This window comes from Leptopilina boulardi, unplaced genomic scaffold, assembly GCF_019393585.1.
Source record: "Leptopilina boulardi isolate dan_hultmark-lab unplaced genomic scaffold, ZJU_Lbou_2.1 LbouV2_371, whole genome shotgun sequence".
Taxonomy (NCBI): Eukaryota; Metazoa; Arthropoda; class Insecta; order Hymenoptera; family Figitidae; genus Leptopilina; species Leptopilina boulardi.
In genome coordinates, this window is record NW_026137942.1 from 3,480,599 (window position 1) to 3,494,210 (window position 13,612).

Consider the following 13,612-nt stretch of genomic DNA (forward strand, 5'->3'; position numbering starts at 1 on the left):
ATAAAAAAACAAATTGAAAAAAATCAAAAATATTTTTTTTTTGCACTTTGAAAGTGTATTTATGATGTGTAATACCTCACATGTCAATATTTATAATATAAACCTGAAAAAATAATTATGAAAATAGCCTTTTTTTAGCCCGTCTAAAGTGGGTAGACCCCTTAAGATATAAATTTATTTATTAACAATTAATTTTTCTAATGCAAAATTCAAAGTGTGATTCTAATTTTAGAATCGAAGACATAATTTTATTTCGTACTTAGGTGCACGTGCACTCGTTTGTTATAGCACTTTCTTATCTTCTCCTGGGATAATGTTACATGCAGCCTCTGAAGTCGTTGAAACAATTTATTTCTATTTCGAAATTACAATTTTAATTCTGAACTTGGATATAAAACATTGACTTGTATATGTTTATTTAATTTTTGTTTATTAATAATTTTCTTTATCGTTTATCGAGTACTTTGAATTTGAAATAATTTATTTTTTGTTAACAAATAATCAAATAATTTTGTTAATAAATTTAGTTTGGTAGTATCATTGATTATTAATAAACTAAATAATAATTAATTATTAATAACATAATTTTAATAATAACATAAATTTATTTAAATAAAAATAATGGCAATAATAATAATTCGTTTTACAATTTTTTATTGTTATTTGTTAATATTATTTAGTTATATTTGTGTAAAGTTTTATTCTGAAAGAAATAAATTTATAACAGAAGATCTTCTCGACCTGGGATTTTACTTCTTTTGACTCAGCATTTTATAATTGTTATCTCAAGGGTCGGATTTCGTTTCAGAAGCGGGCAGTATGGGAAAGTACGAAAACGCCGTTCACAGATATATATCGTTTTGAAATTCCTTATATTTCAATTTTAACATTTTATTTGCATTAGCAATTAAACAAATTTAGTTATTAAATTTTAGTGTTCATCATCTTAAGCTATAATTTTATTGTATTTTTTGAATAAATTATTATTTAATCGGTTAGAAATAGTTAAATAATTATTTATTTTAACAAATATATAAATTTATTTAATTGAATATAAGTTTAATTTTGAATCCATCGTACAACATTTATTACTCTTTATTCTTTAGGTATTTCTCGATGTTGGACGCTATCGCAAGTATCAGATAACGCTCGGTGTCCTTGCGAGGAATGCGGAAGGCCGTTCTTCAGATGTAGTGTTTTGTATTTAGATTTACAGTGTTAATTTTGTTTTCTGGTCTCTTTCATGTTAATTCAAATTTTGTTCTTTAATTTGTTTCTAATTAAATACGGCGATCACTTGTCTATATTTTATATAATAATCATTTTAGTAAATTATAATTATTAGTAAACATAATAATTAATTTAATTCAGAAGTTTATTTTTTAAAACTAGAAATTTGTTTTTATTTATTCTTCGAACATTTATCTTTTGTTATTTATTATTATTTATTTTTATATTTGTAGAAATTAATATATAAGTAACATTAATATATAAGTAAAAGTATAGGATTATTTATTTATTGTACGTTTTCTAAATTTAATTTCTCTTTGTTCAGAATCCTTCTTAAAATACATTCTTAGCCGTCGTTATCTTCAAGAATCGGCTTACATTTCTTTTCATAGCTTCTTTTCTAGTTGTTTGAATTTAAGCAAGTTTCTTTTATAATAAATCATATTTGATTATTTTAAATACATTATTTTATTTAAATTAAAATAGATTTTGAAAAAATTTTATGAGGGATGTTACACAGGAACCCGTCAAGGATCTTGCACTTGCATATGAACCATTACTAATTTTCAATAATAATAACAATAAATGATATTTAAAAAAAATTTAATAATAATATAGTGAATATCTTTTTTAAGGTACTACCATATTTCATGTGCATGGAAAACAATACTGAACTTCATAGGGTTGGAACTAAATATCATTCATCAGGTGGACCTTTAAACGTAGAACGGTTTTCTTGGCAACCTCCAATTACAAACGATATTTTAAAAGCAGCTGAAGAAATTGGATATAAAGTTATTGAAGATTTGAATGGTGATGAAATTAGTGGATTTACAATTGCTCAAACAAATAGTAAAAATGGCGTGAGAGTTAGTAGTTCTGCTGCTTTTCTTCGACCTGTAAGAAATCGACGCAATCTGCACATCATGTTAAATGCTACAGCAGCTAGATTAATCATAGAAGATAATAAAGCTGTCGGTATTCAGTACTACAAGGTTCATTTTATTTTTAAATTATTTAAAAATTCTTACGCAATGGATTATAAAATAACAATTTTTTGATTATAAAAAATTATGACACTTTTATAAAAAATTGAAAGAACAAAATTAACGAATCAAAAGAATATTAAAAAATGTATCTATATTGGAAAAAGTCAAGTAAAATTTATAAAATAGAACCTCCGAAAAATATTGTAAAAAATTTTAAAATCTTTTGGTTTCCACATATCACTATATATATAGCTGCCACAATACTTTAAGCTTATTTGAATAGTTTATCAAAATACACAGTAAGTCTATAGTACCTTACGCATAATCATAATCTAAGCTTGCCATACCTTTACCATTTAAATAAGCTTACAGTATTCTTAGAGCAATATACTGTGTCAAGTATGTTCATACTGACACAAATTAGAATAGTAATTACTCTTCTTTTTACGTAAATTTGAGATATTGGCATTACAACTGATAAACTGTTTGTAAAGTATCTCATATTTAATATTTTAATTTTCTATATCTTATTGCGTATTTTTGTATGTAAATATATAAGATGCTTTCCTTTTGTAATTTAGGATGGAGAGTATAGAGCAGCACGCGTTACAAAAGAAATTATTGTCAGTGCCGGAGCTGTTAACTCACCACAGCTCTTATTGCTCTCTGGTGTAGGGCCTGCGGAGCAGTTTAAATCAGTAAACGTTGAGTTAGTAAAGGATCTTCCTGGTGTTGGTGAAAACCTTCATAACCATGTGTCGTACACTATATCATGGAATATTAATCAACGTGATGAGTATTATTTAAACTGGGCCGCGGTTACTGAGTATGTATCCAATCAAAAAGGAATAATGGGTTCCACGGGAATGGCACAAATTACGGGCATCATTCCTTCGAGATATACTACCAATGATCATCCAGATATTCAATTTTTCTTTGGAGGCTATCAAGCTTCCTGTGCAGCTAGTGGTGAAGTTGGAGCACTTATGAGCAATGATTTTCGAAGAATTAGCGCTTCACCAACTCACCTACAGCCTCGCAGTAGAGGTAATTTAATAACATTAAGTATTCAGGTGGAAATTAAATTGTAACATCTTGTCGAAAATTTATATGTTGTTACAGGTAGACTTCGATTAGCGAGTAATAATCCATTTGTACACCCAATAATTACTGCAAATTATTTACAAGATCCACAAGATCGAGCAATTATGGTAGAAGGAATACTTAAAGTAATATCGCTTTCTCAAACTAACGCTTTAAGAAAATACAATTTGCAACTGGCAAATCGTCCAATTCCAGCATGCTCAATGTTTACTTTTCTCTCACCCGAATATTGGGACTGCGCTATTCGCCAAGATACAGGCCCTGAAAATCATCAAGCTGGATCATGTAAAATGGGACCTTCATCTGATTCACTGGCTGTAGTTGATCCCGAGTTAAGGGTTCATGGAATTAAAGGATTAAGAATTGCTGATGCTTCTATTATGCCTCAGGTAGTATAGTAATAATTCAGAAAGTATAATTTTTTCACATGCATAATTTAAATATGGCTTGAATAAGAGGCTAATTCATTCTTTTTCGTGTATAAATTTTAAGCTATGAGTTAAAAAATATTTAATATTTTTATTACATTTTTTCAAAGGTGACTTCTGGTAACACTGCAGCTCCGTCAATGATGATTGGAGAAAGAGCTGCTGCATTTATTAAAAAAGATTGGAATGTTCCACCGACAATGTGGTAAGAACAATCTACATCTATTTGTACATATTAGAAAGGATAAACGGTCTGTAATGAAGTAACGTATGAATAGAGATAATATAGAGGAGGCAAGTTATAGGCAGCAGTATATTTGGCGATTGGGCGCCATAAGAAAGACAAAGGTAGAGTCTGCACTTATAAGGCAGCGCCATCTACTTCGAAACTAAAATTTCGGAAAAATTTTAACAGTATATTACTCTTAAAAAAATTCATAGTTCACATTTTTCAAAAAATTTAATCCTGACGCCTCCCCTTAAATGCACAAATTTGTTATAAATTAAATTGTAATTAATTTAATTTACAAATTTAAACCCTGAATTTTTTTGTCAAATTGTTTCATCTCAAAAATAAACCTTTTTATGAGTAAAAACTATTTTAAAAATATTATACTATCTATAATTATATACTCTTATTTTCCAGTAAATGAAATAATAGCAGAAGCCAGGATTCCATATACCAACTTCTTTTTTACTGTCATGTGAAATTGTAAAGAGGTTGTATATTGACAACTTTTGCATGAATTTTAATGATTAAATACCTGTTTCAAGATAAAATGAATTATTGAATATTAATATAGAATATTTAAAAAAACTAAATTGTAAGGGAAATGACAATTTAAAAACAACAATGTTATTTTATTTGTTGAGAATTGTATTGGTAAAAAATTTGAACTTAAAATGGTATAGGAAAATTTTATAGGAAAAGTCAAGGTTCCGTACATCAGCTTAGGAGTTGATATACGGAATCCTGGGATCTGCTATACAAATTTTTTACTAGGTTACTTACTAAAACTTAGTTTTAAGTGTAATTAATAACTTTTGAATAATTATTTATAACTCTCGTGATTTTTATGTTGTACAGCTCCACATCTGTTAATGAGAACTCATTGGACCTTCTTCTTTGGGGAATAAGATATTTGGACGTTAATCAAAACATATGGCGCCGTCGATAGCAGTTGTTTATTTTTTTATAAAAAAAATTTTGCATTTGGCTGTGAAATCTAAACAAATAATGTAATGCAATTTGCAAGTGTTATGAATATTAAAAATAACAAATATTTTGTAGTATGACTTTTTAACCTGCAGATAGTACGCTGCTCTTACAAAAAGAGTAATATTTCAATGTTTTGATGCTTTATAAGACCCGATAAAATTTCCAAAAAAAACTATATAAAATGCCTAAATTTAATGGGAGTTTTTAAAGGATCCCATTTAAATCCTAATATGAAAAGTAATACATTAGCAACTGATCACACAATTTTTAAGACTTTTGCACTTCAATCTCGGTGAAGTCAAGAATTAGAGAAACGTTATTGTATTCTTCAAAAAAAGTGGTAATATTTTTCGATATTTCTTCTCTAAACGGGAAGTAAATTGCATTCTTTAAACTGCTGCTTAAAATGTCGATTACATATCACACAAGCTATGTGACGTTTGGAAAGAGGCTTATGCAATAGTGACATTTTGATTTAATTTTATAAATGTCAGAATAATTTTATCGCGGATGGTTATTTTCCCCGAATAAAATAATAAACGTGGAGCTTGTTGTTCAACAATCACAATAAAGTATTTAAAAAATTTTAAATATGGATACTGGTCAAACTGCTTAATTTTTTTCTTTTTTCATAAAATTTTAAACCTTGCTAATAATAACCTCCATAATAACCAATCATAAGCTTCGAGGTTATCTTCTTGGTTGTCTTCATCATTGTTGCTTATCACAGACTGATTATAGGTTTCGTTCTTCTTTTCAGTTTGGTTTATTTTTTCAATATCATTTAAATTTGAATTCCCAGTATCGTCTTCTAGAAAACCATTTAAATCAGTTTTCTTAAAAAAAATCTTAAATAAATTTTTTTATATTCCTAAACATCCGAAATATTTGCCAATGAAGGGATGCGATATCCAACGATTTCCTCCTGCATTTTTCCAATCTATTACCGCTGAAGTTAAATTTTCCACGGTAGAATACAATGGTTCAGCAACCGAAAAATAAACTTCATGATCATCAATTTCTAATTCTATGCCCCAGATTATATTAACTTGCTGTTGAGGGATTCCACGGGTAAAACGAACAGTTGTCGGTGACAAGTTATCGATTTGGCTCAAATTTTTTAGGCGTATTCTACCTCTAAAAATACTCAACTAGCCAAAATTTCAAGCCCCTATCTCATAAAGAACAGTCACAATCGTAAATTTCGTGAAAAGTGACATCTTTCAAAATGAAGATTGAAAAATCCATTTCTTCTCGAAAAAATGTTAATTTTAATCAAAAAAAAAATTGGAAAGATACTAGTCGATGGGAAATTTTCCAAAGAATCCAATGCCGTTGGAATTTTTGACCTATCTCTAAACGCATGCGCAGTAGATTAAAAAAACTGATTTTTTAAAAAAAATTCATAACTCAAAATGACCTATTTCGATTTGGCTCTAATTTTCAGGAAAGACAGCTGAAAAGCTATACTTTAAAATGGTTATACCTAAAATTTGCATATTTTGAGTTTTTAACCATTTTTATGCAAAATAGTGAGCTAATTCAAATTTTTTCAAGGTTTCCTTACAGTATTTGCTTTTTTGTGCGCGTGCGCAGTTATATAGACAAAAACTAAGCCCAAATTCAAAATCCTCGAAAAATTTCCAATCAGTTATCTATATTAACACTTCATTTTTATTTATTCTAAACAAATTTTAACAGAAAAAACAAATACAAGTTATAATTAAGAGCATTGCAAATATGAGAGTGTTTAAAAAAATTATCTTTTGCGTTTACTTCTTGAATTTGCCCTTGATTATCATTTATTTTTATTATTATAGTAATTTTACCATTTTTGTTATTAATAATTTTTTGTTAAAAAAGGATCTTTAATTTTATTAAATTCAAATCAGGGCGGGAACGACCTGCTTCCTGCGCAGGCAGCTGTTGACTGGAGGTGTGAAAGTTCCTTTAATTTTAAATATGGCTTCCAATTGGGATCTGAAATCATAGGGAATTATGGGGAAACTGACCTCGTTGGGTCAGCCATCTTGATTTTTTATCTCTTTCTTCTACATATATTTTAAAAAGGATGAAACGAAAAATGGCTGACACAACGAGGTCGTCACCAGATGGCGTATCGCAGTATTTCAGATCCCAATAATAAACTGAAAATAGGAACATAACCTAATCTTTTAATGTTTATTTTTTAGTCTGGTGAAAGTAAATAAGTGAAATAGTAGTATCTAGTGATCAATTTATCATTTACAGTATGTCCGAAAAAGGTAATTTTTGCTAAATGTTATAATTATCACTGATAAGTTATGTGTAAACTTTTGTTTCAAAATTAGGTTATAAAAAATGAGTTTCTTTATTACAGAAGAGATGGAACAATGCAGTATTAGTAAATTATTAAATACCACTACAACTTGTGATGATAAAATAACTTTGCTTAAAGATTTATCAGAAGAAAACTTACTGCTGTTGCGATGGAGAAGCAACATATGGGATGAAATAAATATTTCTACGTCTACAATATGTGAAAAACATCACCAAAAATTTTTCTATTGGTATGAAGTAAAATCAGTTAATTGCATAGATCCTTTTCATAAACATTGTCTTAAAGTTACAAGTGGTATTCGGTCAGTGGACCTTGATTTTGCGATGAAAATTAAAGATCAACTTCAAATTCGAAGCGTTCCTCCCGGTTGTAAACTCTGTGTTAATTGTAGAAAAGAAATCATTACAAATATTGATATGGTAAGTACATTTACATGAGTTATAAATTAATTACAAACGTAATAAAAATAATAATAATTGTTATTCATCTATGGATATTATTATCGTTGTAGATTGGTGAAAATATAACAAAATCTGACGAATCACAAGTATCAAATTCCGGTTCGTCCTTGTTACACGCGTTGTCTCAGGATACAAATCTTAGTACTCCGGAAGAAAACATACACGAGGTATTAAATTCTTTATACTCACAATTTGGCTTGGAACGGATTCAAATTTTAAGCAAAAATCACCAAAAAAGGGAATCTTATGGAAAGAAAAGGATTGGTGACCTCATCAATGCAGTTGCGCCTAAAATTCGTAAAGTTTTAGGTACAGAAGAAGAATATGAGAAATTATTTGACACTAAAAACAAAATTTCAGGATTTGATAATTTTATGACGGATATTAAGAATAAACTTACGACAACTACAAGCCGAAATGAAAAAATAAAACTATTGACATAAGTACCTGATACTATGTCATTAAAGCAAGCTGCAAATTTTTTGGGAGTGAGTGTAAGTCGAGTATGGTTTGCAAGAAATTTAAAACTTGAAAAAGGCATTTTAAGTGTACCTGATTCTAAAAAACCTAATTCCATCGCAGAATCTACAGTTCAGATTGTAAAAGATTTTTATCACTCAAATTCTCGATGCTTACCGGGAAAAAAAGACTTTGTCAGTGTTAATCATGAACATTTGCAAAAACATTTAATTTTATTAACATTACGAGAACTTTATGTACTTTTTAAAGAAAAATTTAATTCCATGAAGCTTGGATTTTCTAAATTTTGTTCTTTGCGTCCACCTGAATGTGTTCTCGCTGGTGCTTCTGGTACTCACTGCGTGTGTGTCTGCCAAATTCATTAAAATTTTTATTTGCTTTTGTGGATTTTTAATCGTAACTATAAATGTAAAGATGTTATTAATGCGATAACGTGTGATAAAAATAACCGACATTGTTTAATGCGGCTTTGCACAGAATGTACAGGAAAAGATTACGTTAAGAAAAAGATGTTTGAGTTATTGACAAAAGGAGAAGAATTTGAGGAAGACTTTGATGTGGAAGAAATTTTTGAAGATTGGAAAATGGAAAAAGTTGAATTCAAACATTGGACTACTCAAGATCGCTCTGAACTCGAAACAAAAATTGCTTCTCGTTACGAAATATTCCAGTTAATATTAGATACGATTAATCATGTTTTTCAACATGATTTTATTGCAAAACAGCAGTCACAATATTTATCAGATAAGAAAGATTCATTAAAGGAAACTGAGGCACTTATCCTAGTAGATTTTAGTGAGAACTTTTCGTTCAATTTTCAAGACGAAATTCAAAGTGCTTACTGGACCAGGAAATATTGCACGATTCATCCAGTAGTATTTTATTACAAAAAAGATGATGAACTTCTGCACAAGTCTCTTTGTATAATTTCGGATGATCTTAAACATGATACCTCTGCTGTACAAACGATTCTCTCTAAGGTGATCACTTATATAAAAGAAAATATTTTCAACGTGACGAAAGTAGAGTATTTTAGCGACGGATGCACCGGTCAGTATAAAAATTGTACTATACTTTCTTTCGTGTGTGAACATTACAAAAAATTTGGCGTTACTGCATCTTGGTCATTTTTTGCATCTGGACATGGGAAGTCACCATGTGATGGTGTGGGAGGAACTATCAAAAGACTTGCTGCAAATGAGAATATAAGGAGGTCTGCTGACAATCAGATAGAAACCGTACAGGACTTATTTAATTTCTGTCAAGATTTGAATTCATCCATACATCCAATCTTAATTATGGCGGATGAAATTAATCTAGTTAGAAATGTACAAGAAAATTTAAATTTGAAAACTGTACCAGGAACGAGGTCTCTCCATTACTTCGAACCATTGAGTCCTACAATAATTCGGTGTAAAACAACTAGTTTAGAAACTAAATTTCTTGTGAATTATGATATCTCGACTAATTTTAAGAAACGCTTAAATGAAGATTATAGCGAAAATATGTACGTCGGATTTACGGAAATTGATGATTGGTTCATAGGACAAATAAAAAGCATTGACAATGAAGAACAAACAGCCGAAATAGTTGTCCTGCAAAAGGTACAATCTAAAGAGAAAAGTGTAAACAAAAGAAAGTCATCGCATAAAAGCGTAAACACTTTTTTTGAATGGTCAGATAATCCACCTGTCTTGACTGTTCTATTCTCAAAAATATTATGTAGTGTCAATAGATCCTTAGTTCAATCATCGAATAAGTACAGGCTAAATCACACGAATGTTGTTAAATTATTTAATGAACATCTGCAAAAAAATTTGTGAGGCCAGATAATATGAGATTATAATTTTCAAAATAAAAGTATAAATTTTATATTACAATAAAATGGAAAAATTTTGCTTTATAATTCTTTGTACAATATATCTTTCATCAAAAATTAATAATTTCCCAAACTGAAAAAAATGTTAAGTTGAAAAAACAAACGCAAAAGATAATTTTTTTAAACACTCTCATATTTGCAATGCTCTTAATTATAACTTGTATTTGTTTTTTCTGTTAAAATTTGTTTAGAATAAATAAAAATGAAGTGTTAATATAGATAACTGATTGGAAATTTTTCGAGGATTTTGAATTTGGGCTTAGTTTTTGTCTATATAACTGCGCACGCGCACAAAAAAGCAAATACTGTAAGGAAACCTTGAAAAAATTTGAATTAGCTCACTATTTTGCATAAAAATGGTTAAAAACTCAAAATATGCAAATTTTAGGTATAACCATTTTAAAGTATAGCTTTTCAGCTGTCTTTCCTGAAAATTAGAGCCAAATCGAAATAGGTCATTTTGAGTTATGAATTTTTTTTAAAAAATCAGTTTTTTTAATCTACTGCGCATGCGTTTAGAGATAGGTCAAAAATTCCAACGGCATTGGATTCTTTGGAAAATTTCCCATCGACTAGTATCTTTCCAATTTTTTTTTGATTAAAATTAACATTTTTTCGAGAAGAAATGGATTTTTCAATCTTCATTTTGAAAGATGTCACTTTTCACGAAATTTACGATTGTGACTGTTCTTTATGAGATAGGGGCTTGAAATTTTGGCTAGTTGAGTATTTTTAGAGGTAGAATACGCCTAAAAAATTTGAGCCAAATCGATAACTTGTCACCTACAACTGTTCGTTTTACCCGTGGAATCCCTCTGTTCTAAGAAGTTAATTTTTTGTGTTACATCACATGTTAGATAATCTACATTCAAGAGTCCAGTACAGATTTAATTACCAAATTACTAACCTCCTATGCCATAAAGATGATTTCCAAATAGAGGCGGAGTGGCACTTCTGTGCTACTACTCACGGAAAGTGTTGTTACGATGGTATTGGTGCTATATTTAAGAGAGAAGCTTACAGAGCAAGTCTGCAAGCAAAACCAAAAGATTCGATTCTGACACATGATGCCCTTTTTAAGTGGGCAGTAAATAATTACAAATTAATAAATGTTTCAATTTTAATAAAGCCGAACATGACAAAATGAGAAGATAATTGAATAAGAGATTTGAGTTGGCGAAACTTGTACCAGACATCTTGAAAAGTCATTCTTTTCAAGTTCTAGCTCCAAAAGAGCTTCTGATAAAGAGGTACTAGAATTCTTCTACAGGTAAGAAAGTCATGATATAATAATAACAATATGTGAGGCTAGTAATCAAGCTTGCTAAAAAGTGAGAGGCAAAGGGACTCACTCCAAACAAGCACCCCGATATGTGAGAGGCAAGTGGGCTCACTCTAAACAAGCACCCCTTTACGTGAGAGGCAAGGGGACTCACTCTAATCACGCACCTCGAAGAAAACAGAATCCTACTACGTCCACGTCGTTGTTTCTGGGTAACTCTAAAAGTAGGTAGCAGTAGACATGTTAAATAGTAAAAATAACAAATAAGCTTTGCAGTAACTCGGCTGAATATGCGATGCGAAAAACCGCTTCTTGGTTGTTTTTTGAGGTTATTGCCAACACGAACCATTTTCCTGCCGACGAAATACCAAATTCGTCTTCACTGATAAAAGTTAAGAGAAAATATAATTTTTCTGATATTTTATTATGCCTTTGTTATATGTAAAACACAATAAACGACTTTTTCTATGTTTTTTTAGGTTATGGACAACGCATAATTTTTCCGGAAAAATAAATATCAAATTTATGTTTATCGATAAAAGTTACAAAAAAATATGCTTTTTCCGATGTTTTAGGATGACTTTTTTGATCGTGAAACACAATAAACGGCCTTTTTGTGTTTTTTGAAGTTAGAGACGACACAATTTTTTCCGTTAAAGAAATGTTAAATTCGTGTTCATTGATAATAGTTACACGAAAATATGATTTTCCCGATGTTTTAGGTTGACTTTTTTAAGCGTAAAACAAGATAAACTACTTTTTTGAGTGACCTATAGCACTTATAACTGCCATATTGGTCCGCCATATTGGTCTTTTTAAAAAGGCCATACGGCATTTCAAAGTAGGGTTAATAAGATTTTATTTTCTTATACATGTATTAAAATACTTGAACCAATTTAGGGCAGGGGGGGTCTCCGGTTGACAGAGAATGTTCCATATTTATAACCTTTTTTCCTCTGTTTCATTACTTTTAATTACCACATAATTGTAATAATCGTTTTGATATGATTATTGTAAACTTGCAGTAAGTTTTCGTGTTCTATTTTCTGCAAGTTTCCATTGCAATTTTGCAGCAAATTTTCATGGCAAACTTCTAGGAGAGAGGACATTTACATGCATGGTGCAAGTTTGCAGGAAACTTGCAATGCAAACTTGGTAAGTTTGCCGTGCCAACTAGCGGCAAACTTGCTGAAAAATTGTCATGCTATGTGGGTGTCAAGTTTATCTGGAATTATATGTCGATGATTACCTTTTAATTAGTAAAAGCAAAAGTGCAATCGATGAAGTACTTTGGCATTTGAAAAGCAATTTCCAAATCACAACACATAAACAATAAACCTGATAAATTTGTTCGAATGGAACCTGGGTTACATTTATGTTAAACTGAGAACAGTGATAAACACGAATTTAAACAGGGTGTTCCAAAAGTATGAAAACTTGCAAATATCTCGAAAAGTACGAATTTTTGTAAAAAATGTTCAAGACAAAAGTTGTTCCGAACAAAAAGATGTACATCTTTGAAACAAAAAAATTGGGCCCGGAATCCATTGTTGGGCCCTACAATGAAAAAAGTGGTTTTCTTAAATGAGACCACTAATTTTCAGTATTAAATTCGTAATCCCCATGAAATTCTGCGTTCAGACATGTGGTATAAGTGCCCAAAATATTGGGCCCAATCCAAGATATTGGGTCCAAAATTTATCAACAGATAAATAAATTTTAAAAAATCGCATCTTAGAGGGATTTTGAGATCACAGGATTAGAAATTGAGCATAAAGCCCAATATAACATTCTGCAGCCCAATGTGAGGGCCCAATATTTTTGGAATTTGTACCACAAGTCTGAGCCCAGAATTTCATAACGATTACGAAATGGAAGGAAACTAATTTTTTTTACTGTAGGCCTCACATTCGGCTGCGGAATCTTAAATTGGGCTCTGGGCCCAATTTGAAAAGTAGCTTTGAATTTTTAATCCTGTGACCCCAAAAACTCGAAAAGATGCGATTTTATAAATTTATTTAGTTGTCAAAAAATGTCGAGTCTAATCCGAGACATTGGGCCCAATATTTTTGTCATTTTTACTACAAGTGTAAACCCAGAAATTAATGCGAATTACGAATTGGATACTGAAAATTAATGTAATTAATTAATGAAAATTAATTAAGACAACTAATTTTTTTTACTGTGGGCCTCACATTGGGCCGTGGAATCTTAGATTGG

At 30.1% G+C, this 13,612-nt stretch overlaps 1 protein-coding gene across 2 annotated transcripts in view; it reads left to right on the top strand.

Moving 5' to 3' along the window:
- LOC127287574 (glucose dehydrogenase [FAD, quinone]-like) overlaps positions 1 to 5,567 on the top strand; it is a 65,624-nt gene extending 60,057 nt beyond the window's left edge. For both annotated transcript variants that reach the window (XM_051314581.1, XM_051314582.1), the window contains exons 5-9: positions 1,866 to 2,225; positions 2,801 to 3,266; positions 3,342 to 3,712; positions 3,862 to 3,956; positions 4,839 to 5,567. In XM_051314581.1, the coding sequence (XP_051170538.1) occupies positions 1,866 to 2,225; positions 2,801 to 3,266; positions 3,342 to 3,712; positions 3,862 to 3,956; positions 4,839 to 4,929 (1,383 nt within the window). In that variant the 3' untranslated portion in view covers positions 4,930 to 5,567. The remainder of the gene's footprint in view (positions 1 to 1,865; positions 2,226 to 2,800; positions 3,267 to 3,341; positions 3,713 to 3,861; positions 3,957 to 4,838) is intronic.
- The last annotated feature ends 8,045 nt before the right edge of the window (positions 5,568 to 13,612 follow it).